We start from the raw sequence: 26,150 nt of genomic DNA, 5'->3' as shown, positions 1-26,150 counted from the left end.
AGTATCCATGGGGTTCATAGGGATGTTCACGCTACACGTGAACCATTTCCTTTAACAATCTCAATTACAGGGTCGTCCCCATACCTCGTCCGGTATAAGTGCCAAATCATTAAACATCAATACCCCGTCCAGTATGAGGGTGAAGCGGGCCATCCCCATACTCCGTCCGGTATGAGCGCCAAATTATTCAGTCTCTATACCCCGTCCGGTATGAGACAACGTTCACGGTAGGGTTCCCTATATACTCGATCTGTTCATAATCTCCTAGGATATCTAGTAAGGCTGTCGTTCCATCTGTTTATTTAATCACACAACTTTCTCATTTTTCTTTAGTCTCCATTTTTAAATCAAATATAATCACATAAGTAAATAAACATGTATCAAGTAATGCAATTATGTCTCAAATCTCAAATTAAACAGTAGTCACGTAAGATAGTAATTCATTCATTCAAACCATAAAATAAATCAATAAGACACTATCATGCTCTTAGACTATAAAATACATCAATAGAGATTAACAGAAAATAATTTCCAGTTCGGGATCCATTAGCAATCAGTAATTAATTATGTATGTTTACTAAAATCGCACAAAATACCACATTATTATTTATTTAAACTTCAATTCTATGATAGGGAATATGGTGAGGGATCCTTACTTGATTTGATACCGAAAAGCTAAACAGTTTACTGAGTTTATAGGTGGTCCCTAGATTCCCTAAATTTTTCTCCAGAAACTGAAACGCGCTTATAATACCTACAAATATTCCAAATAAACCCAAAATTAGATTCAGGGCTCACTCGACCAATTTTAAAAATCTGGCGACGGCGGCTCCACCGTGCTCCGGCGACATGTTGCGGTTGGGTGTTTCACTTCGGTCACCCTGTAGAGAAGCAAACAGTGATCATAACGGTGAAAAAATTACGCGAAACAGAAATCGGAAAAGGCCTCATCGGAGGCAGTTTGTGAAATTTCCCGCGGCAACATCGCCAAGCTCTGTCGGTGTTTTTTAGCCAATTGGTTGGTCTTTTCACTCCAATTTGGCCATAAGTTAGCTTAAAATTGAATTTCATGCAAAATGAAAGGTTTTTACCTTTTTTAGCAGTCGAAAAGAGCTCTAGTGCGGCGGCAGTCGGCTCCCCGACAGTTGGGTCGTCTTCTCTAAGGAGGGGTTCTGGTAGCTAGGGTTAGGGTTTGGTGTGGATGGGGGTTATTTATACCCATTCGCTTTTGATCTGGGCCATCCATCGTGTTTAATCTGGACTATCCGATCGCGATCCAATCTAGGTTGTCCATCGCGATTTATTATGGGCCATTCGATCGCTTTTAATCTGGCCGTCTGATTGCGTTTGGGAGGGAGTGCATCAAGGCCGTCTATGCGCGCGGGAATGAACCTCAGCCGTTCGATTGCGCGTACGTGGATCGTCCACGTGGCCCCTTCCCCCCCCCCCCCCCCCCCCGCCCCGCGTGGCCTCCCGTGTTAGCGCCTCTGCCACTTGACATGTCCTGGTTGGTCGGGGCTACTGACCGGACGTCTAACGTGGTAAATTTTTTTTAAAGTACGTTTTAACCCTCAGTTTCTGATTTTTCTTTTAAAAATCCATCAAGAACTTAAATTTTCACATCTTTTTTCCAAAATTATTTTTAATTTAATTTTCCATCAATTTTATTTTATTTTTATATTAAATTAAAATAAAATAAAATACAATAAAATAAAAAAATTATATTTATTAATAATAATATAAAAAAAGATTTTGGTGGGTGTTACATTGCTCCACTCCATTATACAGGCGAACAACTTTTTCTCTTCCCCTTCTTTAAGTTATTCATAATTTGTTTTAAGGATTATAAGCACTAATTTTTTTTATCTTTCTTTTTCTCTTCTTGATGTTTCATTTGCAAGATTAACTTTGGCCATTAAAAATGCATTATTCTTTTACATGATTTGAGATGTATAACATTAATCTCTTCTACGGTTTTAATCTCTTACATGATTTAAAAAAAATTTCTTTATTTATTTTCTTTTATTTCTCGTTTTATTTGTAGTATTAAATTTGATTATAAAATAATTTTAATTTTTCTCAAGATTTAAGATGTATACTACTAAATTTAAAAAAACTAATATGAATCACTAAAAATTCATTAATAATCTTTTAAAATTTACCGTTTGACACTTACAAAAGTAAAAAAGAATGAACATGTTTTGTTATCAACTAAATAGTTTAAATAATTTTTGAGAATTTTGTTTTGGTTTTACACATATTTCGATTGATTTCAATTATTTTAATCCAATCAATTTTTTTAATTTTAAAAGTTTTCAACTAAATTAATTGAACTAATTATTTTCTTACTTTTACTTAGAGTAAAGATAGCCATAAGGTGGGTACGAGGTGATATATCAATTTTTGCATATGCTCTACTAATAAAAAGATAAATTTATAATTGCTCCATGCTCAAAGCAAATAGAAAGATTTTTATTCGTTACTTGTTCAATCCATCATTTTTTTTTTAATTTTAAAACATCTCATATAATATTTAAATAATTTAATTAAAAATTATTAAATAGTAATTAAAATAAAATAAGACTTAAAATAATATTTAAATATAATACTTACTAACAATTATAAATTAATATCATAGATATACAATATTAAATGTTTATTCAGTAAAAATTTAATTAATTTAAATAGAGCAGAGCAGGGCAGGGTGAAACACTGGAAAAGTAAATTATGGTATCCATACCCCAGTCCATATCCGTTTCTTACTCGGTAACCATTAATTAAAAATTTTTAGCTAGAAGAATGTCCTGGGGCAATCTGCGGATCATCCCTTCCAATTGCCATCTCTTCACAGAAGATCAGTATCAACCTTTTCAAGGCTGCAACTGTAGAAGACAAGGGCAATTTCGTAATTGAAGTTCCATTTATGTAATTTGCATTGCGCTACTTAAGCCCTAATCGAAAAAGGGGAAAAGAAAAAGCCAACTTCATCAATTCTCCTCCGTTCTCAGAAAGAGGACCTTCATTTTCGATTAACGACTGAAATTTCAGAACCAACAATGACCAATGCAAAGAAGTATTACAAGGAGAAAATTGCTCGTCGCAAGTAAGTGATTTCCACTATCTAAGGATGTTTTTTTTTTCCTTCAGAAATCGATAACAAATTTTCAGTTCTACAATGGTTATTTAAGCCTATATTTCCTGTTCATCGTCCTCGGCCTCTGATGTTTACATGTTTACACGCTTAAAATTAATTTAAATATTGAAGAATTTGGATTAGTTATTGATTCTAAGATATGGAAACTGGGCAGGGAAGAGAAAGCAGAAGAACCAGAGCAACCGAAGTATAGGGACCGTGCGAAGGAACGAAGAGAAGATCAAAATCCCGATTATGAGCCAACAGAGCTGGGCTCGTTTCACGCTGTCGCTCCTCCGGGCACGGTTGATATCCGGTTAGACTTCCTTTATCGGCTATGTTTGTTTATTGTCTGCCAGTAGCCGTTTCTGTTTATATACGGCCTGGTAATTGGTGTGACTTTATGATGATTGCTATGCTAATTTGTGCAGCTCTGCTGATGCACATAAGTTATCTATTGAGAAGAGCAAGTATCTTGGAGGTTCGTATTATCATCACATTGAGTTTTCAATTGGGTTACTGTACAAATAAATGAGTGTGTTCTGTAGTGTTAGGAAAGACGTTGGTAAATTATGAATTTCTTGCACTTTCCTCTTTGATTTGGGATATGTGTTCTTAATTGTTTCGTTAATGGTTTTAAGAGAATTGTGGTTATTTTTAAGTTTCTTGAGATATTTGTAGAAATATGAATCAGGTGATGTGGAACATACTCATTTGGTCAAAGGGTTAGATTATGCTTTGCTCAACAAGGTAAGGAGTGAGATTGACAAGAAACCTGATGTTGGGGATGATGCTGATGGGAAGTCGAGGTAAGATAAACTAAAACTATTTATATTGGACCAGATAATATTAGGCTTTGATTTTTTTATTGGTAACTTTAAACATGTTATTGTCTTTTACTGACAGACCATCCAAGGAAGACCAACAATTGTCTTTCCGCACTGCAACCGCAAAGGTTCATTGTATTCTTGAGAATCAGTGGACGATTGTCACAATTTCAGTTTATTGTTGGTTTGCAATTTCTTTCCTTTAGTTATTCACTCATGTCTTATTTTGGTGGATCAGTCAACTTACCAATGGATAGTGAAACCTCAAACCATTGTGAAGTCTAACGAGATGTTCCTTCCTGGTAGAATGGCATTCATTTTTAACATGGTGAGAATCTTCGTATACTTTTGTGCTCTTGGTTATCTTTCGAGCAGCTTTCCGTTTCTTCTGGACCCCTGGTCCATTAAATCTTGGTCTTGTTTGTGAATCTGCAATGCTTTTTCATCTGCTAATATTTGTTTGTCAATTAATATTTTTGTACATGGGCGACATTCCCTTGGTGCCAGTGTGTTAATTTACATGTTATACTTTTTGTTTCAAAAAAAATTTGTTTGTCAATCAGAAATTCTATGTTATATTTAATCTATGTAATAATTTGTGTGTATCACTAATCTTGTATCCATTTTATATATATTTTTTTACAGCGAACCAAGCAATCAAGAAAGAAAACTTTGAATTTTTTTCTTTATGAAATTGGCTCTGATACCAAAAACAGATATGAAACAATGTTCCAGATTGATTTTTCTAATCACATTAATTTGACTAAGAATGCATGTTCTGCTGTCAATGTGAAAGCCTATTACAAAGAGAAAATTATACTCTTATATTTAAATGTATTGTAATTTGCTATTTATCATCTTACAAGCTATTAGGATGTAGAGTTCTAAGCTTACAAAGGATTAGGTTCTAAAAACCAAATGATACAAATAGTGATCTAGACAAATTACAATACATGTAAATATAAGAGTATAATTTTGATCTAAAGTTAGCTTGAGTTGACTTTCCTTATACAATTTTCATTTATTGAATGAGCTGCTTGTAGGAAACATCAAAATATATCTGAAACTGTTTCAGGGAATCATGACTAGCATTTTACTTATCATTTGAGCAAAGTAAAACTCGCATTTTGCTTGTCATTAAATTCATTAAAATAATTTTTAAAGAATAAATCTAATGGTACAGATAGCGCAAGTTATGTGACTTGGTTTTATACTATGTCACCTTGGAATGCGCCACCTGGTTCTAAGGAGCCAGAAGAGTGCTATTTTAATCTATTTCTGGGTCCAACTCAGACTTTTTTGCACCATGTATTACCTATATTTGAGTTGTTAATAAGTATAAACTGTAGGTTAAAATTTTTAAATTGAACAGATTCAATCCCTTACATATTACTCAATGACCTTCATTTGGAAGTCAAAATATCCATTATTTGAGCTTGATAGAAGAAATGTGCTTGTCCATTGTGCCTCTCTCTCAAGTATTCTCGATGAATTTGCTAATTATACAAGTCTAATGTCCTAACTCAATGTCTCCTTTTTTTGGTAATGTAGGAAGGTGGGTATACTCATGATATACCTACGACCTTGCATAGGAGCAAAGCTGACTGTCCAGTGCCAGATGTCAGTATATTTTAGTTTTTTTTTTCAATTACATTCATTTTTTATGCCAGGAAACATCTGATTTTGGTTTGTTCTATTTTGCAGGAGCTAGTTACTGTTAGTGTTGATGGCTCTGTGCTTGATCGAATTGCTAAAATCATGTCGTATCTTCGTCTTGGATCATCTGGGAAGGTTCTTAAGAAGAAAAAGAAGGAGAAAGATTCTAAAAGTAATTAATTTATGATATACTCGATGAGTTTTGTTGATAATAGAAACAGCATCGTCATCTTAAAGGGAAGCTATGAGATATTATTGCTCTGAAGAATTCTAGTGTCTTCAAATTCTTTTCTAGGTTGGCCTGTCAAAATTTTATAGTTTGGGATGAAAGCATGATGTTGATACTTATATTGTTTGCTTAATGTAGTTTAGGTTTGTGCCATTCCGAAATTTGGGGATTTTGCTTATGCTGTTTAAATCTGTCATAGCATGCTACAGTGAGGTCTTTTAATTGTTAAGTCAGCAAGTGTTCTGTGTTTGAATCTCTCATACACTGTCATAGCATGTTTTATGTGTTCAATGTGTATTCCTGTTCTACTGCAGGAAAGAGTTCGACTATTGCTAATGATTATGAAGAAGACGATAAATCATTAAAACCTGATGGTAGTTTGGCAAGGAACAGGAGTGATATAGAGGTTGCCTTGCCACCACCTCCGCCACCACCTCCCAGAAAAAATCATCTTGATTTGAGCGATAAACAAGTTCCAGTTGTTTCTAGGGCAGAAGAGGATGATATCTTTGTTGGAGATGGTGTTGACTATGCTGTTCCTGGCAAAGATGTGACACAAAGTCCAATTTCGGAAGATATGGAAGAGTCTCCCCGAAATAAGGAAAGAGTCTCCTATTTCACAGAACCTGCATATGGCCCAGTCCAGCCTTCTGTGCCTGCTCAGGAATGGCAAGAACTGGTCAGTTGATCGTAATAAATATTATAATCAGTCCAAAAGAAAAGTAATGGTTCATCCTCAAAATTAAGTATGAATTTGATTTATACATGGATGAAATATGATGCAATTTTGCAAAATAACTTTTTTCTTCTTTATGCGTGACTTTTTTGAACCTCAGTCGGTAATGAATAACCAATATGTGGTACCTTCTATGCTAAGCTTTAGCAGCTGAATTAACTGAAATCTTCTTTTCCTTTCTGCTTTAAACTGGTTTCAGAATGGATACAGTACCATGCAAACACAAGCATTGGCAAGTGGCTACCAGGGAGAGTGGCAGGATTACCAATATGCTGAGCAGTTGGCTTATCCTGAACAGTACCTCCAGCCGGATATGCAGAGTTATGATGTTCAAGCTGGTTTGACTATTCAACAGGATCCACGCTTCATGACCCAAGAAGAGAAGGATAGAGGTTTAGGGTCTGTCTTCAAGCGGGATGATCAGAGGCTTCAACAGTTGAGGGAGAAAGATGCACGAGAAAAAGATCCAAACTTCATCTCTGAGAGTTATTCTGAATGCTATCCTGGGTATCAAGAATATAACCGTGAGGTTGTGGACAGTGATGATGAAGATGACTTGTCAAAAATGGATATGGGTGGAAGGGTAAGAAGTTCTTCTCTCTTTCTCTTGAAAAATATAAGGTTAAACATATGCGAGACCTTAAATTTTAGATATAATTACAATTTGGATACATGAATTTTAAAAATATGCAAGTCAGTTCTTATTTGATAAATATGTCTGTTTACTCGGTCCAACAGAGGAAAGGATAAAATACCTTTGCTTCAAAGCAAAGGAACCAAAAATATAAGAAGTTATAAAAAGAGCCTCAAGATAAAATAGAGATCCAATCTCTATGCAAAGTTTAAAAAAGTCATCCTTTGAAGTAAATGTGGGCGTTAACCAAAGCGAAGTCAAAATAATCCCATCTCAAACCATGTTATAGATATGAAAATTATGCTTGAAAATATTCAGCATTTCGTTTACCAGTCTACCAGATGACCCACAAGCTAGTAAAAAGCCCCTGTCTATAACATCTATATCCTATAAATTTAGAAGAGATGAAAATCTCTTGATTAGGACACCCCTGCTTGACCCCAAACAAAGAAAACAATCTAGTCCACAAAATTGGTGCTTTAGGATAGTGGTGAAAAGAGGATAATTGCTCCATGAACTATGATAACATGCTGGGGAATCTAGGAGATGGTAGTGACGTGAGCATTTGGGCTAGAATTTTGGGATCTAAGTGCACTAACCTCCATATTAAATACTTTGAAATGCCTCTATATGAAGTATAATGATGTTATGATGTGGGACCCCAGGTTTATGAGATTTCAATCCTGTTTGTTTGAGTGGAAGAGGAATCTATTATCTAATGGGGAAAGACTACCTCTCATTAAAAGCACCATGATCAATATCCCCATTAGTTATAAATTTTTCTTGACAACTGTTAGTATGGCCTACTGGAGTCCATCCAACGCAGGTTCTTGTGAAGTGATGCTGAGGAGAGGAGAAGGTATCATCTTAGTGCATGGACTGTGGTAAAACAACTAGTTCAATATACCGGTCTGAGCTTGAGATCTTTAGTTGAGGTTAATGCGGTGCTTCAAGGGAAATGGGTGTAGAGGTTTATGTTGGAGCGTGATAGCTTGTGGAGGATACAGTAAGTACTAAATTTAGCACAAATGGTATGGATTGGTTTATCAAGTTCCTTTTCCGATTGCATCGCATAGGATTGTGGAAGAAAATATGCATGGAGATAAAGGAGTGCTAGAAATGCATTAAGTGGAGGATTGCATGGTATGGATTGGTTTATCAAGTTCCTTTTCCGATTGCATGCTATAGGGTTGTCGAAGAAAATATGCGTGGAGATAAAGGAGTGCTAGAAATGCATTAAGTGGAGGATTGCATGGTATGGATTGGTTTATCAAGTTCCTTTTCCAATTGCATGGTATAGGTTGTGGAAGAAAATATGCGTGGAGATAAAGAAATGCTAGAAATGCATTAAGTGGAGGATTGGGTCTGGAAGAGTGAAAGTTTGACGAGATGAGTGGTTAGATGAAGGGGTGCTCAAGACCCAGTTTTCCAAGAATTTTTCTTCTTTAGGAGGCCATGGTTTAGGAGTCTTTCTGGGGTTTGGGGAGGGAATGGCTTGTGGATTTTGGAGGTTTCAATTAATTGTAATGATTGGGAGATCAATGGTGTGGATATCTTCTTTTGGTTCTATCCAAATGTAATCTTAATGGGGCTGGGGTTGTCCTATTTGTGGATTTTGGGGTTGTCCTAAGGCCTTAGAGTTAAGCCTTCAAATATGACAACCCCAGCCCCATTAAGAATACATTTGGATAGAACCAAAAGAAGATATCCACACCATTGATCTCCCAATCATTACAATTAAGGCTGATATTTGTTAGGACTTTTTATCTGCATCTGACTAAGAGGAATAAAACTTGTATGGAGTTACCATCAAGGTTGATCTCGAAGGTAAAAGCACCACCTAGAGTGGCTTCTTTGCTTGGGGGCTGCTAGAAAGTGTATCTTAACACTGGATAAGTTGATCAGGAGGGGCAGATTATTGGCTAATGGCTGCTAATTGTGCAAGAGTGATGCAGAATCGGGCAGCCATATTTTGTTGTAGTGTCCATTTGCATACTGTCTGCGGATCTTAGCCTACAGTGTGTTGGGTATCAATTGGGTAGTGGCTGGTTCAGCGAGTGATGAGATTAGGGTGTGGAAAAGGGGCCCATAGGATAGAAGTATGTCAAATCTTATTCCTTCAGTGATGTTTTGGGTTGTCCGAAAGGAAAAAAATAGAAGAGATTTTAAGGTATTGAATTTAATTTTTATAAGACCCATGGTTCCAAATCCTATGTATTTTTTTAGTAAAGACCATTCTCTTTATTCTTGTGAAGATTTGGAGATCTTATAGATATTTTTCTTGACATATAAATTCTATAGTCGGCTGCATCCCCTTAGTGCTTATGAATAGTTGATATTTTTTCTTAAAAAAAAATGAACTATGAGAATACAGCAAAAAGATGTCAGGAGAAAGAGCTCTATAAGTTCTATTTTTAAGCGAGTATAATCAATGTTGATCCCATTCCCAAGAATATTATAAACTGAAACTTTACCTTAGAAGGAGCTTTCAACTTCCAAAAAAATTGTGAGGTAGAATACTGAAATGGATATTAGAGCTGTAAAAAAAAATATTAAAAAGGATTTATGGTTGTAAAACACCTGAATATTGGTTAATTGGTTGTCATGTCATATGCATGTAATAGATAAATCAACTCTTTTCTGATGTGAGTTCTAGAATTGGTAGAAACAAAAAAATTGAAATTAAAAGAAAATAACATAAAATCACAACAAAACTTTCAAATTTTGTGGGAGAAAATTGAGGAAAGAGCGTGTGAAAAGTTCACAAAAAGGATACTTTTTGCCTATCAAAAAACTTGTACTGGTATTTAGGAAAGGGCTACAGATACTTTGGAAACATATGGACTTATTATTATGTCCAAAATTCAAGATTCAAGAACTCGATACTAGTTTACCCGAAAAGAAAATAAAAAGGAGGATGATTGGTATTCCCATTTTGTCTAGGGATCTAATTTTCTTCATGCTAGAAAATATCCGTAACAAATTTCATGTATTTTGAAGAATACTGAGCAACCTTATATTATTATTATTTTTATATATGTACAAGCTATCCCTTTTACTATATGTATATATATACACTTTCTGTTACAGAAGATTAGGAAAGAATCTGGAGTTAATAAGCCAATCTCCTAAACTTCAGGATCTGATTATTACCCTTGATTTCCTATCCTAAAAATCCTCATAATAATTCATTCACGATTTCCTACGCTCTCCCTCAAGCTGGTGAATAAAGGTCCACCATTCCCAGCTTGTTAATGTTCTCATGAAATATATTATTACATAACTCTTTTATCATTACATCTGCTAGCTAATGCCCTGTAGGAACATATGGTGTACAAATCAAACCACTATCTAACTTTTTTTTAATAAAATGTCTGTCTATCTCGATATGCTTCGTGCGGTCATGTTGCATAGGATTGTGGGCAATGCTTATAGCTGACTTGTTATCACAATACAGTCTCATAGGTCTGCTCCATTGAATATTTAGGTCTTTTAAAATGATCTTGATCCACATTCATTCACACACTCTTGTTGCCATAGCTCTGAACTCAGCTTCTGCACTTGACCATGCTCCTACACTATGTTTTTTGCTTCTCTAGGAAATTAAGTTCCCTCCAAGGAATGTACAGTAGCCCGTAGTTGATCGTTGGTCAACTGATGATCCTGCAAAGTCAGCATTTGTGTATACTGCAAAGTCAATGTTTGATGCTTTCTTAAATATAATTTCTTTGCCAAGATGTGCTTTTAAGTAATGAAGGACTCGATAGACTGCATCCTCTCTAGGATCATGCATAAACTGACTAATGACACTAACCGAGTAAGCTATGTCTGGCGGAGTATGGACAAGGTAAATGAGTTTTTCAACAAACCGTTGATACATTTCTCTATCCACTATTTTGTCTCCAAGAGCTTCACCCAGTCTGTGATTCTGTTCAATGGGAGTTCCAACCGGTTTGCTAGCCATCATTCCTGTCTCCTTAAGTATATCTGTAATATATTTTTATTCAGAGATGAAAATTCCATGTCTAGATCGAGTTACTTCAATCCCAAAGAAGTATTTTAACTTTTCTAAATCTTTTATTTCAAATTCTTTGGCTAGACACTCCTTCAAGACTTTCTTTTCTACCTCATCATTTCCTGTCACTATAATGTCGTCTACATACATTATTAATATCGTGACTCCCCCTGAAACCGAATACTTGATGAAAAGTGTATGATCTCCTTGACTTTATTTGTATCAATTAGCTAACATTACCTTGGCAAACTGTCCAAACCAAATGTGAGGTGATTGTTTCAACCTATATAATGCTCTTTTTAACCAGCAAACCTTGTGATCATCAGCACCACTTAACCCTGGTGGGATACTCATATAAATCTCTTCTTCTAGCTCCTCATGAAGGAAGACATTCTTCACATCATACTGCTGTAATTCCCAGTCAAAGTTCACAGCCTCAGACAACAAAATTCTCTCCGTGTTCATCTTTGTTACTGGAGCAAATGTTTTTTGGTAATCCACCCCATATGTTTGAGTATATCCCTTAGCAACCAGCCTTGCCTTATAGTGTTCTAGAGATCCATCTGCCTTAAAGTTTACTGCAAACACCCGCTTACAACCCACTGGTTTCTTACCTTTAGGTAAGTCAACCAATTCCAAGTTTCATTCTTTTGTAATGCATCCATTTCTGCCTCCATAGCAAGTCTCCATTCTCTCTTTGATAATCCTTCAGACAATGAGTTAGGAATAGGAATTATGTTCAGGGTTGAGAGAAAACTTTGATGGCTTGGAGAAAATTTCTGGAAAGTCACAAATTGAGACATGGGATATATTGGCCTTTTTGTGTATTCTCGGGTTTGTTTTCTCAAGGCTGTAGGCAAATCTAGATTAAAGTTAGGTCGATCACTGTTGGAAAGGGAATCTACTTGTGGTATAGTTAGATTCGGTTCACAGATTATTACCTCATTTTCAGGAGTCAGTTCAGTGAATTGTTTCTGCCTTGCAGTCATAATAAGATCTCTTCTCCTTGTATACACTTGATCAAATCGGAAATAATCAAAGATTTTTCCATGTACTTCTTGGTTTTCTTGTGGTTATTTAGACTGCAATTGTGAAGGAGACATTGACGCTAAAGGCCCATTTTGTGATCTATGTGACTTGGGTGAGGGCATTTCTAGTGGTGGCAGACTTAACTCCTTATCTTTAAGTTCAGGCAACTTCCCTTGAAGATAAGGAGTAAATAAATATGGTTTATTTTTAACAAAAGTAACATCAACAAAGACATGTAACTTCTTATTGGGAGGAAGATAGCATTTATAACCTTTTTGAGTGGAGGAGTGTCCCACGAAGACACACTTAATAGCTCTAGGATCTAGTTTCCCTCTGTTATGGCTATGAACGTGAACAAAGTAAGTGCACTCGAATACCTGAGGAGTAAGATTGAAGGATTTTTGAATGTCAGGGTAGGATTGAGACAAGATTTCTAGTGGACTTTTAAACCCCAAGACTTTGGAAGGAATTCTATTTATAACATAGGCTGATGTAATGACAGCTTCTCCCCAAAAAAATTTTGGTATATTTTGTTAGAACAATAAAGCTCTAATACACTCAAGAAGATGTCGGTTTTTCCTTTTTGCCACTCCATTTTGTTGTGGAGTGGTAATGCAAGATGATTCATGTAGAATCCGTTCCTTTTGAAAATAGAGAGTCAAAAATTGGTTGAAATAATCACGGGTATTGTCAGATTGATTACTCTTTATTTTTGTGTCAAACTGGTTTTGAATCATTGCATGAAAGGTGGAAAAGATACAGCTCACATCAGATTTATTTTTGAGCAAGTATATCCAGGTCTTGTACAATCATCAGTGAAACTTACAAACCATCTATACTCTGAGATACTTGGAATAGTGGATGGTCCCAAAATGTCACTATGTACCAAAAAGAAGGGAGATGATGATCTATTATTACTGATTGGAAAAGGTACACGTGTGTGTTTTGCATACTCACAAATATCACAATGGAAAGATTGAACATCCAAACCCTTGAATAAGGTAGGAAATATTATTTTCAATGCAGAAAAGGGCACATGACCTAGACATACATGATGTAGCCAAATAACATCCGTATTGGAAGAAGAAAACAACGAAAACAAAGCTGATTTGTTAAATTCCGGTTGACTTGGTGTATTTAGGTAATAGAGTCCTTTATGCTCCTTAGCAAGTCTAATCCTCTTCCCCGACTCCTGGTCATGAAATTCACAATAGGAAACATTGAATATAACACAACCAGTTAGATCACGGGTAAGTTTTTGTATAAAAATCAAATTTGTTGAAAGTTAAGGAACATAGAGAACATTTTTAAGTATTAGGTCTGGGTTGACTTGAACATCTCTTACTCCAACTACTGTGGTTGTAGAACCATCAGCAATTCCAATTTTTCGATTGCTTGGGCTAGGTTTATAGGTCTTAAACTGGCTAGAGTTATGAGTCATATGGTCAATGATACCTAAATCAAAGATCCAGGCATTCCTAAACTCATTATCTAAAGCATTCAATTCAAGAGATATTAGAGTCTCACCCGAAAGTGTCAATGAACATATACCCTGAGTTGAGGTATGAGACTGGACTTTGGTGCTGGTATTTCCACAGTTCGTAACAGGTCGTTAAGTTTTTCAATTTCATCCATACTAAGTCCTCCAAAGACCTGGGTTGAATCTTGAGTGGACATATAAGCTTGTCTCTGGCTTGGTGCTAATTGTCCTCCTTTTTGTCTCCATTCACGGCTGTTTGTGAAGAGTTTTCCATGTAATTTCCAGCATTGTTCCTTGGTATGTCGTGGTTTCTTACAGTATGTGCACCAATTCTCATCATGATACTTGTGAGCACTCGATCGGTTAGACATGTCTGTAGCAGTTCTATTAAGTGTTAGCCCTTGTGACTTAGAGCTTAATAGGGTAGAATTATCTGTTGAAGATGGATCCAGCATGATGCCTCTGCGACTCTCCTTGGCACGGACCAATGATATTGTTTCAGTCAAGGTTTGAACTTCAGGTCTGCCTAAAATTTGAATGCATACAAAGTCAAATTCAGGCTAAAAAATCATATACTCGGTCTCATTCTATGAATTTTTTGATGGCTACCGCGCATTTGGTGCAGTTCAGATCAATTGTCCTGTAATAATCTAGCTCTTGCCACTGATTTTGCAGAACATTGGCATAGTCGGTCACAATTTTCGACTCTTATTTTGCCCCCGTTGTCTTGATCTTGATATCATATATGAGAGTCGCATCTTTGATCTTTGAATACGTTTGGTAAAGAGTATCCCAGATTGTCTTTGCTGTTGGCAGAAACATGAATGTGTCACTAATCTCCGGTATCATGGAATTGCATAGCCAAGACATAATCATTGAATCTTCTACCTCCCATGCTTCTGCACCTACAGTTCTGGTTTCCGGTCCCTGCTCCAATAAATGACCTAACTTTTCTTTTCCTTTCAAAAAGGTTCGAACCAATTGAGACCACTTCAAATAATTTTTTCCATTTAATTTGTACGCTGCCTGAATATTCTGAAGCTTCGTTGTGGCCCGGACAGTCTGTTCATCATCAACTATCGAAGGTGCTTGAGCCAAAGATGTAGTATCTGTCATGACTGAATATGATCGGACAATAGTAAAGAATAATAAGGGAAAGTGTCAAAGTTCAGCAATGAAGGTTGAGAGAGAAACCACCAATTTGAGGCTGGACTTGCGATGATGGTCAGCTGTAAGTTGCCCTAGTTTTCTCAGAAATCCCAGCCTTACGGCTCTGATACCATAGAGAATACTGAGTAACCTTGTATTATTAGTTTTTCTGTATATGTACAGGTTATTCCCTTCACTATATATATATTTATACACTTTCTGTTACATAAGATTAGGAAAGAATATGGGGTTAATCAGCCAATCTCCTAAACTTTAGGAACTGATTATTACCTTTGATTTCCTATTCTAAAAATCCTCCTATAATAATTCATCCACAATTTCCTACATATTCATTCTCATAGATGGATGCAAAAACTTGGCAGGAGAGGTGTAGTAAATTTGCAGCTCACAGGGTTTTCAGTTTAAATCCATCTTGTGACCATGGACTGGTTTGTTTGGTTGTCATAATAACTACAACTTTTTTGCAGGCGAAGGGCCGCCTTCATCGATGGGACTTCGAGACAGAAGAGGAATGGGCAACATACAATGAGCAGAAGGAAGCAATGCCAAAGGCTGCATTCCAGTTTGGAGTGAAGATGCAAGATGGTAGGAAGACGCGGAAGCAGAACAGAGACCAGAAGCTCAATAATGAATTGCATCAGATTAATAAGATACTTGCCAGAAAGAAGATGGAGAAGGAGTCAAATGGTGAAGCTAGTCATCATATGGATGATATGCAATCTGTAAAAAAGCTCCGCATATGAAGTTCTGAGGTTGACTGGAGTGCGATGTTTGCCCATGGCAGTCTAATGTTTTCTTTTGGTAAAACGTTTGTTTGTATTTTAGAAAGGCACTTACTTAATGTGTAGATTCCTGTCTTCGTTGCAGGGCTCCTTGAAGGATTGTCCATATAGTAAAAATGGTAGGCTAAAACATACCAGTTTCGGCTCAGCGCGTCAATATATTTTTTAATGGGAGGTTAGTCATCTTTTTTTTTTTTTTTTGGGAATATTATAGTTCCTATCTCTTGGTTCTGAAATCCCACTGAATAACTTTATGTTTGCCACGAGGGAGCAGGGTATTTACCTTGAAATCTATTTGATGTTTGAGAGAGAGAGAGAGAGAGAGAGATCTTTAATGGATAGAATAGAATACCATTCACCTTGGTGTTATTCAAGAAAGATGTTATACACAATAAGAGTATGTCATTCACTCAAAAGAGAAAAGTGAATAATCACTATCCCAATATCCAATTGGGTACTGCTTTGAAATACGAAAGAAGTTTTTAATCTTTTTTTTTTTTCACTTTTATTCTTTAATGAATTACATTAGTTGTTATTGACAATTATTAACTCTTATATTTTTAATAATATTTTAACTTTAATGTTGACTGATTACTAACTATTTTTGGCATAATATTTTAACTTTTAATACCCATGGGTTACTAAATAATTTTTGGTAATGTTATAGAACATATATAAAATATATTTCTGAATCATGTCTAGTACGTTAAATTTGGTCTATTGATTACTTCAAAAAAAAAAAAAAAATTGTTTTCACCCTCGTAGAGATAAAGATGAAGTCACTTAAATAATAAAATACAAGTCTTTTTGTAAGTTAGATTTGAGTTAGAGAATCTGAATTAATTTTGAAATACGATTGGTCAATTTAAAACCTCAATTATGACTTGGGATAATAATTAATTATCGGTTAATGCAAGCAAATTATAATACAGTGAAGAGATTACAAAATCTACTGTAGATTAATGACATTTAAAAACTCAAAATGCTAATTGTTTATATGATATTTTGGGTACATATTGACGTGGTCGAAGACATTAATTAATAGACTAAAAATATCACTCCGTGGTAGTAGTTAAACTCATTAATTTTAATTGGAGATTGAACGAAATTGGAGTAAAATTTAAATTTGTATTCACGATAAGTAAAAATTTAAATATATATTTAAGTAAAAAAATTTACGATAATTTTTTTTTAATAAGATTTTGTAATAAATCTTGTAATTTATGTGGAATATAATTGTAAACCTACACTTTTTTTGGTCATTGAACATAAAATTACAAAATTTGATTTCATATATAATTCAATGTAAAATTAAAATAATATATTTTAAATTATTTTGTACTTCACAGAATATGAAATGCATTTCTCTAAATCTTAAAAAAATAAACACATTTTAATTAAATTGAATGTAAATTTACAAAAAGATGTTGCACCAATTAATAGTTTGAAATTTGAACATTTCCATAATTTGAGGGTCCAAAGCATTAATTAAAATGGGAAGAAAACGAAGAAGCATCTAATTAGATGAGGGAACAAACGGACTTCTTTAGAGAATATTCTTGCATTTATAAAACAAATATTTAATGTTTTTCCATCTGTTACAAAATTAATTTTATTTTTATTTATTTTTTATTATTATTTTTTTCCTTTTGAGAAAAATTTCAACATCATTTTAAGCTTTTGTTCGGGCCCATGGTTGAGTGTCCTATTTTACAGCTTTAGGCTTCGGCATTATGGTCTTCCTCCATCAGTCCATCTGCAGCCAACCCAGTATTCAATGGAGGTAAAGCTGATAGCCCAAATAGCTTTTTGTTTTACGTAATCTTTTCATTTCATCTTTAATAGGTTGCTGCCATTACGTCTTCTTCTTTTCTTCATCTTCTTCTCCTTGTTATTATTGCTCCTGAATTTTTCATCATCAAAAATCATATCAAATACGGAGGCTTATGCGAATTAGGTACGATATTGTCCTTATTTTCGCTCTTTCTTCTTTGGATTATTTACTTTCTGTTGGCATTTTTTTATTGTCCTGTTATATTGGTTTTAGCGATACGAACCCTAAGTAGAAATTAGAAGCAAAGACACGGTTCCTGTGGTTTCTTTGATGCCTTAATTTGCTGAATTATTCTTATCTCTTGTCAAATATTAGAATTGGGCGAGTTGATGATTAAAAGGGGAAGTTTAAGTTATAAGAAATATTAATTAATTGAATCTCAAGTTTTATTTCTAAATTGTAGCTTTTTTTTGCCCTGAAGTTTTGGTTCTTGTTATTGTTTAATTTCTACTGTTTGAGTTGTTATATGATAATTTATTGCTTTTTTTTAGAAAAAAAACAATTTCTATTAACGCGAAGGTGTTCTTCTTCCAAAAAAATAAAGGCAAAGTGATATTACTAACACCAAGGAGGTACACAAAAACAAGGGTTTATATGATACCTCCTGCACTTAAATGTCTTTGCATAAATAAATTTGTACAATATAGTTGCATAGAATATGCCATTTGTATTTCTTGTTGAAGCTACATATCTTCGGCTATGTTATTGCTTTCTCTACATGTTTTACTTCCTTTTAGCTGTACTTTTCTTGGCATGCTTGTGCTATAGGCTCATGATTTGGACTTATGGATGCTTCAGAGCTCCTAATTTCTGTATCTGTCTAAATTGCAGTGTAAAGTTCTAGTTATTTTGGTCATGGAACGAAGCTCCTATTATTCACTTTCTAAGCTAGAAAAGGAAAATAATAAATACCAATACGAGGATGATAATATTGGTTCTGTATGGACTCCGGAAGGAAATATTTCTAGTCCGTTAGGTTCAAAGTCCTCTAAACAAAAGTATGCATATCCTTTTCCAGTTGATTCAGATGATTTTGTTGATGGGGGATATGATTCAGGTGATGACTCCCTTAATTCTACGCGGAATAATGTGCTCCCAGAAGTGAACTTGAAAAATGTATTGAGTGGGTTATTTGCGATTGTAACTGGGCAGAACAAAGTCCCAAATGTCTCTCCGAGTCAGCAGAACCGCAGTTCAAATGCTTCATTTCTCGGTTCTGGAAAGAATGGAGATACCTACTTGCACTCATCGGTTTACATACCAAGTGCCCCGCCTCTTCTTGAATCAAGTGGAATTAACCATAGTGCTTACAAAGAGGTGCTGGAAGCTGAACCCCCGGAGTGGCTACCAGATAGTTCTACAGCTTTTTGCATGCAGTGCACTGCTCTGTTCACAGCGCTTTCTCGTGGTAGACATCATTGTCGGTTTTGTGGGGGGATTTTTTGCAGAAACTGTAGTAAGGGGAGGTGCTTGCTTCCTGTTAAGTTCCGGGAAAGAAATCCTCAGAGGGTGTGTGATGCCTGCTATGATAGACTTGATCCCTTGCAGGGCATTCTTATTAACACCATAAGCAATGCTGTTCAAGTAGCAAAGCATGATGTCATGGACTGGACATGTACAAGAGGATGGATAAATCTTCCAGTTGGTTTGTCAATGGAACATGAAATATACAAAGCATGTAATACATTGAGAAGTTATTGCCAGGTATTAATTTTGTTTTAAGCATTCTAGTTTTGGTTTGTTCTAAGTTTCCTGATTTGTCAACTCTTTAAGGATCAATTGCAGCTTATTTCAAAATGAAGTTCACAAACTTTTTATGCAAATTTGGTTGACTGGACAGGTTGCCCGGTTGAATCCTGAGAAATCCATACCCTTGGCAGTTCTCAGAGGAGCCAAGGGCTTGGCAATTTTGACAGTTGCCAAAGTTGGTGCACTAGTTGCATACAAACTTGGGACTGGTCTGGTTGTTGCTCGTAGGTCAGATGGGTCATGGTCCGCACCATCTGCAATATTATCTGGTGGTTTAGGATGGGGAGCACAGGTAAATATTCCCTGAGGTATCCATTATCTTATCTGTTTTCAGTGGGCACAAAAGTTTAGTTCTTTTATTACATTCATTTTGCAGTTTTCTGTTTTTTATTTTGGTTAAGGCCATTGTATCATTTTCATATTACACTTATGTTTTCCAGATTGGGGGCGAGCTGATGGACTTCATTATTGTGCTGCATGATCTTAAAGCTGTGAAGACATTCTGTAGCCGAATGCACTTTTCTCTTGGTGCTGGCTGTAGTGCTGCAGCAGGTCCTGTGGGGAGAGTGCTGGAGGCAGATCTTCGGGCTGGAGACAGAGGTTCTGGCATCTGCTATACGTACAGTTGCAGCAAAGGTAAGTATCATAATTGATCCTATCTCAATTAAGTTCTCCGTTATGAATTGTCTGATGTGTTGCTGGTAAAATGGAATTAGCACCATTCTTTAATCCTATGAAATATTGTGCTTATAAGTTCATTTTCAATTTTTATGAGGAGTTTTGATGAGTATACATTTTTAATTCCTTAGAAGTTTCAATCTTACAAACTCAAATCTTATATGTGGAAAACTGCAAGAATGTCTTCATGACTGTTCTAAATCATAGATGGAATTTGTATGTGGCATGCATGTATCTCCCTTTGAATTGATCCTTTGCTTGTTATCTTGACAAGAAAATCAATTTACAGGAATGGAGTCTGTAAATCCTGAAAGGGAGCACCTACCTGCTCCCTATGATATTGTTTTTTAATGGCTCTCTCCTATAATACTCATAGTGACCTCTCTTCTAGTTCTATTGAACTGATGTTGCTGATTATGCTGTTTGTATTGAAAGCTAAAGCTGGTTTTGATGCATTAATCTTCAGTTTTTGAAAATTGTCTTGTATGAACAAAAAACTTGGGTCAGTGTGGCAAATAAGAACAGTCAAGCTGACTCATCATGTTGGCAAATTAACAGGAGCATTTGTGGGAGTTTCCCTTGAAGGGAATATTGTTACAACAAGGATGAACACAAACCTAAAATTTTATGGCGACCCTTATCTAATGACAGCTGACATTCTACTTGGGACAGTGGAAAGACCAAAGGCTGCTGAGCCCTTGTATATGGCTCTCAGAGATCTCTATTCAAATTTGCGCTGTTAGGTCTTTGGCGGATGGATGTCCTGCTAGCATCCCGGGATTGGCTGATGTGCGAAATTCTGATATATGGTAAGTGATACTACAATTCAACTTCGAAGCCGCCATGTCTGTGTAAATAGTTTCAGAATGTGGTGGAACTGTATAAAAACAGTTATTCATTCGGTGACATCGATGTACATGAAAGGATATTTAAATCCATGCTAAGTATTTAAACCTTATTGAAGCTTGTATATAGAGTGGACATATGGTTATGTTTTATAGAATGTGTTTTCTTTTTGTTGACTTTAAATCAGGGATGTCTTCCTCTGATGCTCCACAAAGAAGTAGATACCAAATTGCATTACTCCACAAAAAGTACTGCATCTTATGCTAGTTAGCAGATCAGCTTTTAAAAATTTTATCACTTTTATATAGTGTAAAAATCTAAAATGTGTGTGCACAACTAATATCTTTTTAAGTTTTCCTTCATCAATTTAAATAATGGGTACATTTTGATAACGATATTACTTACATTTTTTATTTTAAGAAATTAATAGAATATTTGGTCAAACCTCGAAGTTCACTATTTATTATATAATGAGTTTTTGTATATTTTTTAAACTAAAAAAAAAAGAGTAATAAAACCCTTCTAATTGATATTCATATTTATATTTATGTGAATTCTACTAAATGCTTGAATAATTTCAAAGCACAGATATAATATGGTGTAAAGTTCTTGTGCTTTTAACAATTTTAAGCAAAAATGCCAAAACTTCTTGTGGGAGTAGAGAATGCCATCCATGTATTTTGAGCAACTTATCATTGAAGTGTCAAGTACGATATTTTAGTTTTTTTAACTTTTTATTTATTTTTTATTATTTGATTCTTATTTTTCTTAGATAATATAATATAAAATTATACAAAAGGAAAATTAAATCAGAAATTATTTATTTCGTAACATTATTTTTTTAAAAAATAATTTAATAATTTAAATTATTATAAGATATTTATTTTTTTTTTAATTCGATCAATTCATTAATTTTTGATCAAATTAAAATAAAGACATGCATAGCAGAATACAAGACATGATCTATAAAGTAAAACAAGTCATAACAAATTATATAAAAATTAAGATACTATACGTATATATTTTTTCAAACACAATTTTATTCGATGAGTTGTGAATTATACCAAACTATTTTTAGTTTCTAAACAAACCTTAACACATTTTTATTTTATTTAGTTTTTAATAGTGTTAATTTTTTAGAAAAAAATTAAAAAATTTGAGGTTTTTTTTTATAAGAATAATACATTTAGCATTAAAAGAAAAATTGAACTAGTATTCGAGATTTACATAGTAATTTTTTTTCCAAAAAATTAATAAAATATTTAACTTTGCCGTTATGCCAATTCTTTCATAGTCAAAGAAGCAAACAAAGAATCAATACAAAAGGAAGAGCTTGTTGGGTTTTGTCCAGCCCACGTGGAAATTAATAAAAAATTAAGGAAAAAAAAGAAAAGGTTGCCAGATTTGGAGGGAATGATATTCTCTCTCCCATGTATATATGTATATATATATATATATATGCAGAAATTCAAAAAAAAGGTGGGCATTCAATTTTTTTCTCTAAGACTCTCTCACCTAGCACAAGAAAAACTGAGTACTTGTATTTTTTGGTGTTCTTTTTCGTTCTCAGGCACGCATTATGTGATAATCCAACTCTCTCCTAAACTTGTCTTCAAGTAGATGATATGTATGATTGTGTGTACGCATATAATGAGAATCATAATTTAAGTTCACATATTAAATTTTAAGTCAAGCAGAGTAAAAATGATAGGATTTGGAGAGCTAAATCTCTTAATAAAAGTTTGTCCCTCAATATAGGAACTTGAGTTTTCTAAACCCAAGAATGCTTCTGAGTTTAGATCAATATCAGAAAAGACAATAAAATACTTTGGAAACATAATAAAACAATCGGGAGAGAAACCCCTCATGTGAGAGAAAAAATCCCCCAATAAACACTAATTGACCATTTTTAATTAATTTATTTTCTAAACCAAAATACATAGAATGTGTGGCTCAAATTTGATTGAGGAATAGCCAAGACATTAAGGAAGAAGTGTGTGAAAAAAAAAATGCCCATAGAAGAAAATTTGGGAGAAATGAGGGCAAACCCGAAAGGCATGTACATGAAAGACAAATTTGAACTTTTAGGCTTAATTGGGCCATATGTGGGCCAAATGGATTCGAATGAAGCCCAAACCAAAAATAGGTGATAACTGCCTGCTTGAGAAACATGTGAAGCACAAGTTTGCCAAACAAGATTAAGAATTGAGTAAGTTATGGAGTTTTAAAGTAAGGGCACGGGTATGGGCTTAACTTTATGGGCCTTATGTGAACCTTAGATGGGCTAAATGTAATTTTGTTTTCGATTTTGTCAGTAAGTACCTGAAATCACGACAAGCAAGTAAAAGTAAAATGGGCTGACACATTATAAGAATCAAGGGAGTTATGGCTGTTAGAAGAGAAGACATGTGCTTGAAGTGTGGTTTTGGTCGGTTTAAATGGGCCTAAGGTAGCCCAAAACAGCTAGAATGGAGCCCAAATTTAGTGTGGAAGCACCTCGAAGGAGGATAAAGGGGTGGGAGGAATATGGATAAATATGGAAGCCTTTAGGGTGGGAGATTAAAATGATAAAAGTCCCACATTGATTAGGAAATTTAAAGTTACAAAGGTTCCACATCAGTTAGGAAGTTAAAATGGTGAATCACATATCTCACATCGAAAATGCAACTAACACTTGGTTCCCCTCTCCTATAAGTAGGGGATATGGGAAGGGGGAGAAGCATGGGGAGGAAAAGAGGAGAAAAAGAAGAGAAGGAAAGGAGAGAAGAAGAAGGAAGCTCTCAAGGGCAACCTTTGGGCTTTAGATAAATATATCTCTCTCATTTTAATTCGATTTTCCATTAAACTTTGAGAGTATTTTTTAGTAATATGAGGGATTTTTTGATGTTAGATATTGCTCAAAAATATTCTGGAACTTTGTCGAATTTTTGGAAGAAACAGGCCCCAATTTAAGTCGAAACTTCATCGAAGTTAAGCTTGCGTGTGATACAAGGTAAACTCATTTAAACACCTTTTTCTTAGAAATTTAGTTTCTATATAAAGAGATTATTTTTGAATTAAAAATTATCAATATTCTTAAGGAGAAACTGTGTCAAAATTTTGTTAGAAAATTGTGATAAACTAAAGGGAGACTCTACCCATTTGAAAACAAAAAATTTTGTTAGAAAATTACAGGAAAAAAGTTTGTCGGATTAAGCAGAGGGATTAGAGCTTGTGTAAGAGGGAATTTTACCTAAAGTAAGGTTTATATAAGCCCGAGGTAAGTGGATATTGTGATCACATAACATATATAGTTTTTAAGTGTTTTTATCAGTACTTTATACGTACTTTCATGTATAAAGTGCAAGTGTTTTATGAAAGTACTATTATATTTTAAGCATTATTTTACCCATATGTTTTGAAAAATGCTTTTAATAAGTGTGCATTGGTTGTTATCGAGATAAGCCATTCCAAAAGCACCTACATGATGTTAGGCTTCTGTGTGCCTATGCATAACTTTTATGTTTTTAGGTGCATAGGGATGTGTTAAGTGTTAAGTATGCATATATGCATACATAACAATAAGAAGATGTGAACAACACTCCATAACAGTGATGTAGTATACCTCATTATACAATGTAGCCAAGTGAATGTGATTTTATGATTTAGTTATCTATTTTTTTAACTTAGTTATCTATTTTTGTAAATGTATAAGATATGTATTTTTGATGTGTGTGAAAACTATATATATTGCATGTATTATGCTGTGTATAATAATATCTGCTTACTGGGATAATATATCTCACTTTCTCATCATTTTCAGATCCTGTAGAGACTGCTGAGGAATAAGCGATAATAGTAGAGAAGTCTTTTGCAAATTAAGCTCTATAAGAACTCATGTTAATATTTTGTATTTCTGCTTTCTAATGTAAAACAGAAAAAAAATTAAAGATTCATTTTGTATGTATATGATGTACATATATCAAGGGATGTAATGCTCATGCACTTTTGTATGAGTGAAAGTTTTCTTATATTTTATTTAATTAAGTATAATGTGTAGTGCGCTCTGCATACACCCTATAAGAGAGAGGTAGTCGTGACACATTATGCGAAGAGGAGAAAGAGTTTGTTTTTCAGAAAAAAAAAAGCAAAACCAATTTCAGATTTGATTTTTTGCTTTTCTGCATATGGTATCGAGGAAAACAGAAAAGAAAGGGGTTGTTTTGTTTCATGCACAAAAATTGAAACAGAGAAAATTGTTCACCAAGTTTGGTAATTTTGTTTAGTATTTATGAATCAATTTTTGAAGGATTATTCTCTAATTTCTTGATGTGATCATTCAAGAAGAATTGAGCTTCGTTAGGGAGGATTTATGTATCTCTCTTGAATATTATATACTTAATTTTTATGATTATGGATTTAACTCGGAATTTGGCCCGTAGATTTTTTCCTCTACACTAAAGGATTTTCCATGTAAACCTTATGTTTCTTTATTTTTGTAGTTGCTTCTTTGTTTGCATTAGAATTGATTTACAAATTGTTTGACTTGAAATTATAAATTAGTTCTTTGAGAATTAATTTTGTGATTAACTTAATTTGAGCAAGGTTAGATTGTTTTTTTTTTTTCAGAAAATTCAACAAGTAGTATCAGAGTTAGATTTATTGGTTTGTTGGTTGATCTATAGTTTGAGATTAATTGTGTAAATTAGAATGAAAGAATTTACTAGTACAATGATTAAATTGTAATACTCAAATTATTCAATTTAAAAGTTAAAGATATATGATCTTTTTTATTGCAAAAATTTATATGATTCTATTAAATTAAGAACTACTAAGATAATGAAAAAATTAGATAATGGTTGGGGAAAAAATGCATAGAAACACTGTAGAAACTATCTAACATTGTGTGGATAATATTGTTTATCATTATATAAGCAAGGAAATGAATGCACAGGTTTTATGAAAGAAATTAAAAAATATGTATGAGAGAAAAAATGTTCGGAATAAAACTTTTGTTATTAGAAAAGTTATCAATATGAAGCTGAGAGATGAACAATCAATTGCATAACACTTGAGTAAATTTCAAAAGATAGTAAATGAGTTTAACACAATAAAAATGACTCTAGATGATGAATTACAGGTGTTATTGCTCTTGAAGTTTTTGCTAGATAGTTGAGAAACCTTGGTAGTGTCTCTTAGCAATTATGCTTCAAGTGGTATTTTATCTTTATATGTGATAATAGATAGTTTGTATAATAAAAAAATTAGAAAAAAAGATATGGGCATTGATACCTCACAAGTCCTTGTCACAGGGAACACGGGTAGAAATAAAAATAGAGATCCTAAAGGACGCAATAAAAAAATATTCAGTTG

General features: G+C 34.2%; 2 protein-coding genes across 3 annotated transcripts; both read left to right on the top strand.

Moving 5' to 3' along the window:
• Positions 1-2,739: 2,739 nt before the first annotated feature.
• Positions 2,740-15,874, top strand: SMU2 (RED family protein). 2 transcript variants are annotated; one of them, XM_088207208.1, is made up of 11 exons: positions 2,740-3,103; positions 3,309-3,449; positions 3,565-3,614; positions 3,828-3,942; positions 4,040-4,088; positions 4,199-4,288; positions 5,512-5,580; positions 5,665-5,788; positions 6,160-6,524; positions 6,781-7,164; positions 15,377-15,874. In XM_088207208.1, the coding sequence occupies exons 1-11, from the start codon at positions 3,057-3,059 to the stop codon at positions 15,650-15,652; spliced, it is 1,710 nt and encodes a 569-aa protein (XP_088063334.1). In that variant the 5' UTR covers positions 2,740-3,056; the 3' UTR covers positions 15,653-15,874. The 2 variants fall into 2 exon arrangements, with proteins under 2 accessions (XP_088063334.1, XP_088063333.1); XM_088207207.1 differs by having other exon boundaries at positions 2,742-3,103; positions 3,815-3,942.
• A 1,551-nt stretch (positions 15,875-17,425) lies between these two features.
• Positions 17,426-20,981, top strand: LOC110812054 (RING/FYVE/PHD-type zinc finger family protein). The gene is made up of 5 exons (XM_022038720.2): positions 17,426-17,648; positions 18,357-19,229; positions 19,366-19,566; positions 19,715-19,910; positions 20,511-20,981. Exons 2-5 carry the CDS (start codon positions 18,381-18,383, stop codon positions 20,693-20,695), a joined length of 1,431 nt encoding a protein of 476 aa, XP_021894412.2. The 5' UTR covers positions 17,426-17,648; positions 18,357-18,380; the 3' UTR covers positions 20,696-20,981.
• The last annotated feature ends 5,169 nt before the right edge of the window (positions 20,982-26,150 follow it).

This window comes from Carica papaya, chromosome 7, assembly GCF_054855325.1.
Source record: "Carica papaya isolate Zhongbai chromosome 7, ASM5485532v1, whole genome shotgun sequence".
Lineage (NCBI taxonomy): Eukaryota > Viridiplantae > Streptophyta > Magnoliopsida > Brassicales > Caricaceae > Carica > Carica papaya.
The sequence above is the reverse complement of the archived record's forward strand: the minus strand, read 5'-3'. Positions and strand labels throughout refer to the sequence as shown.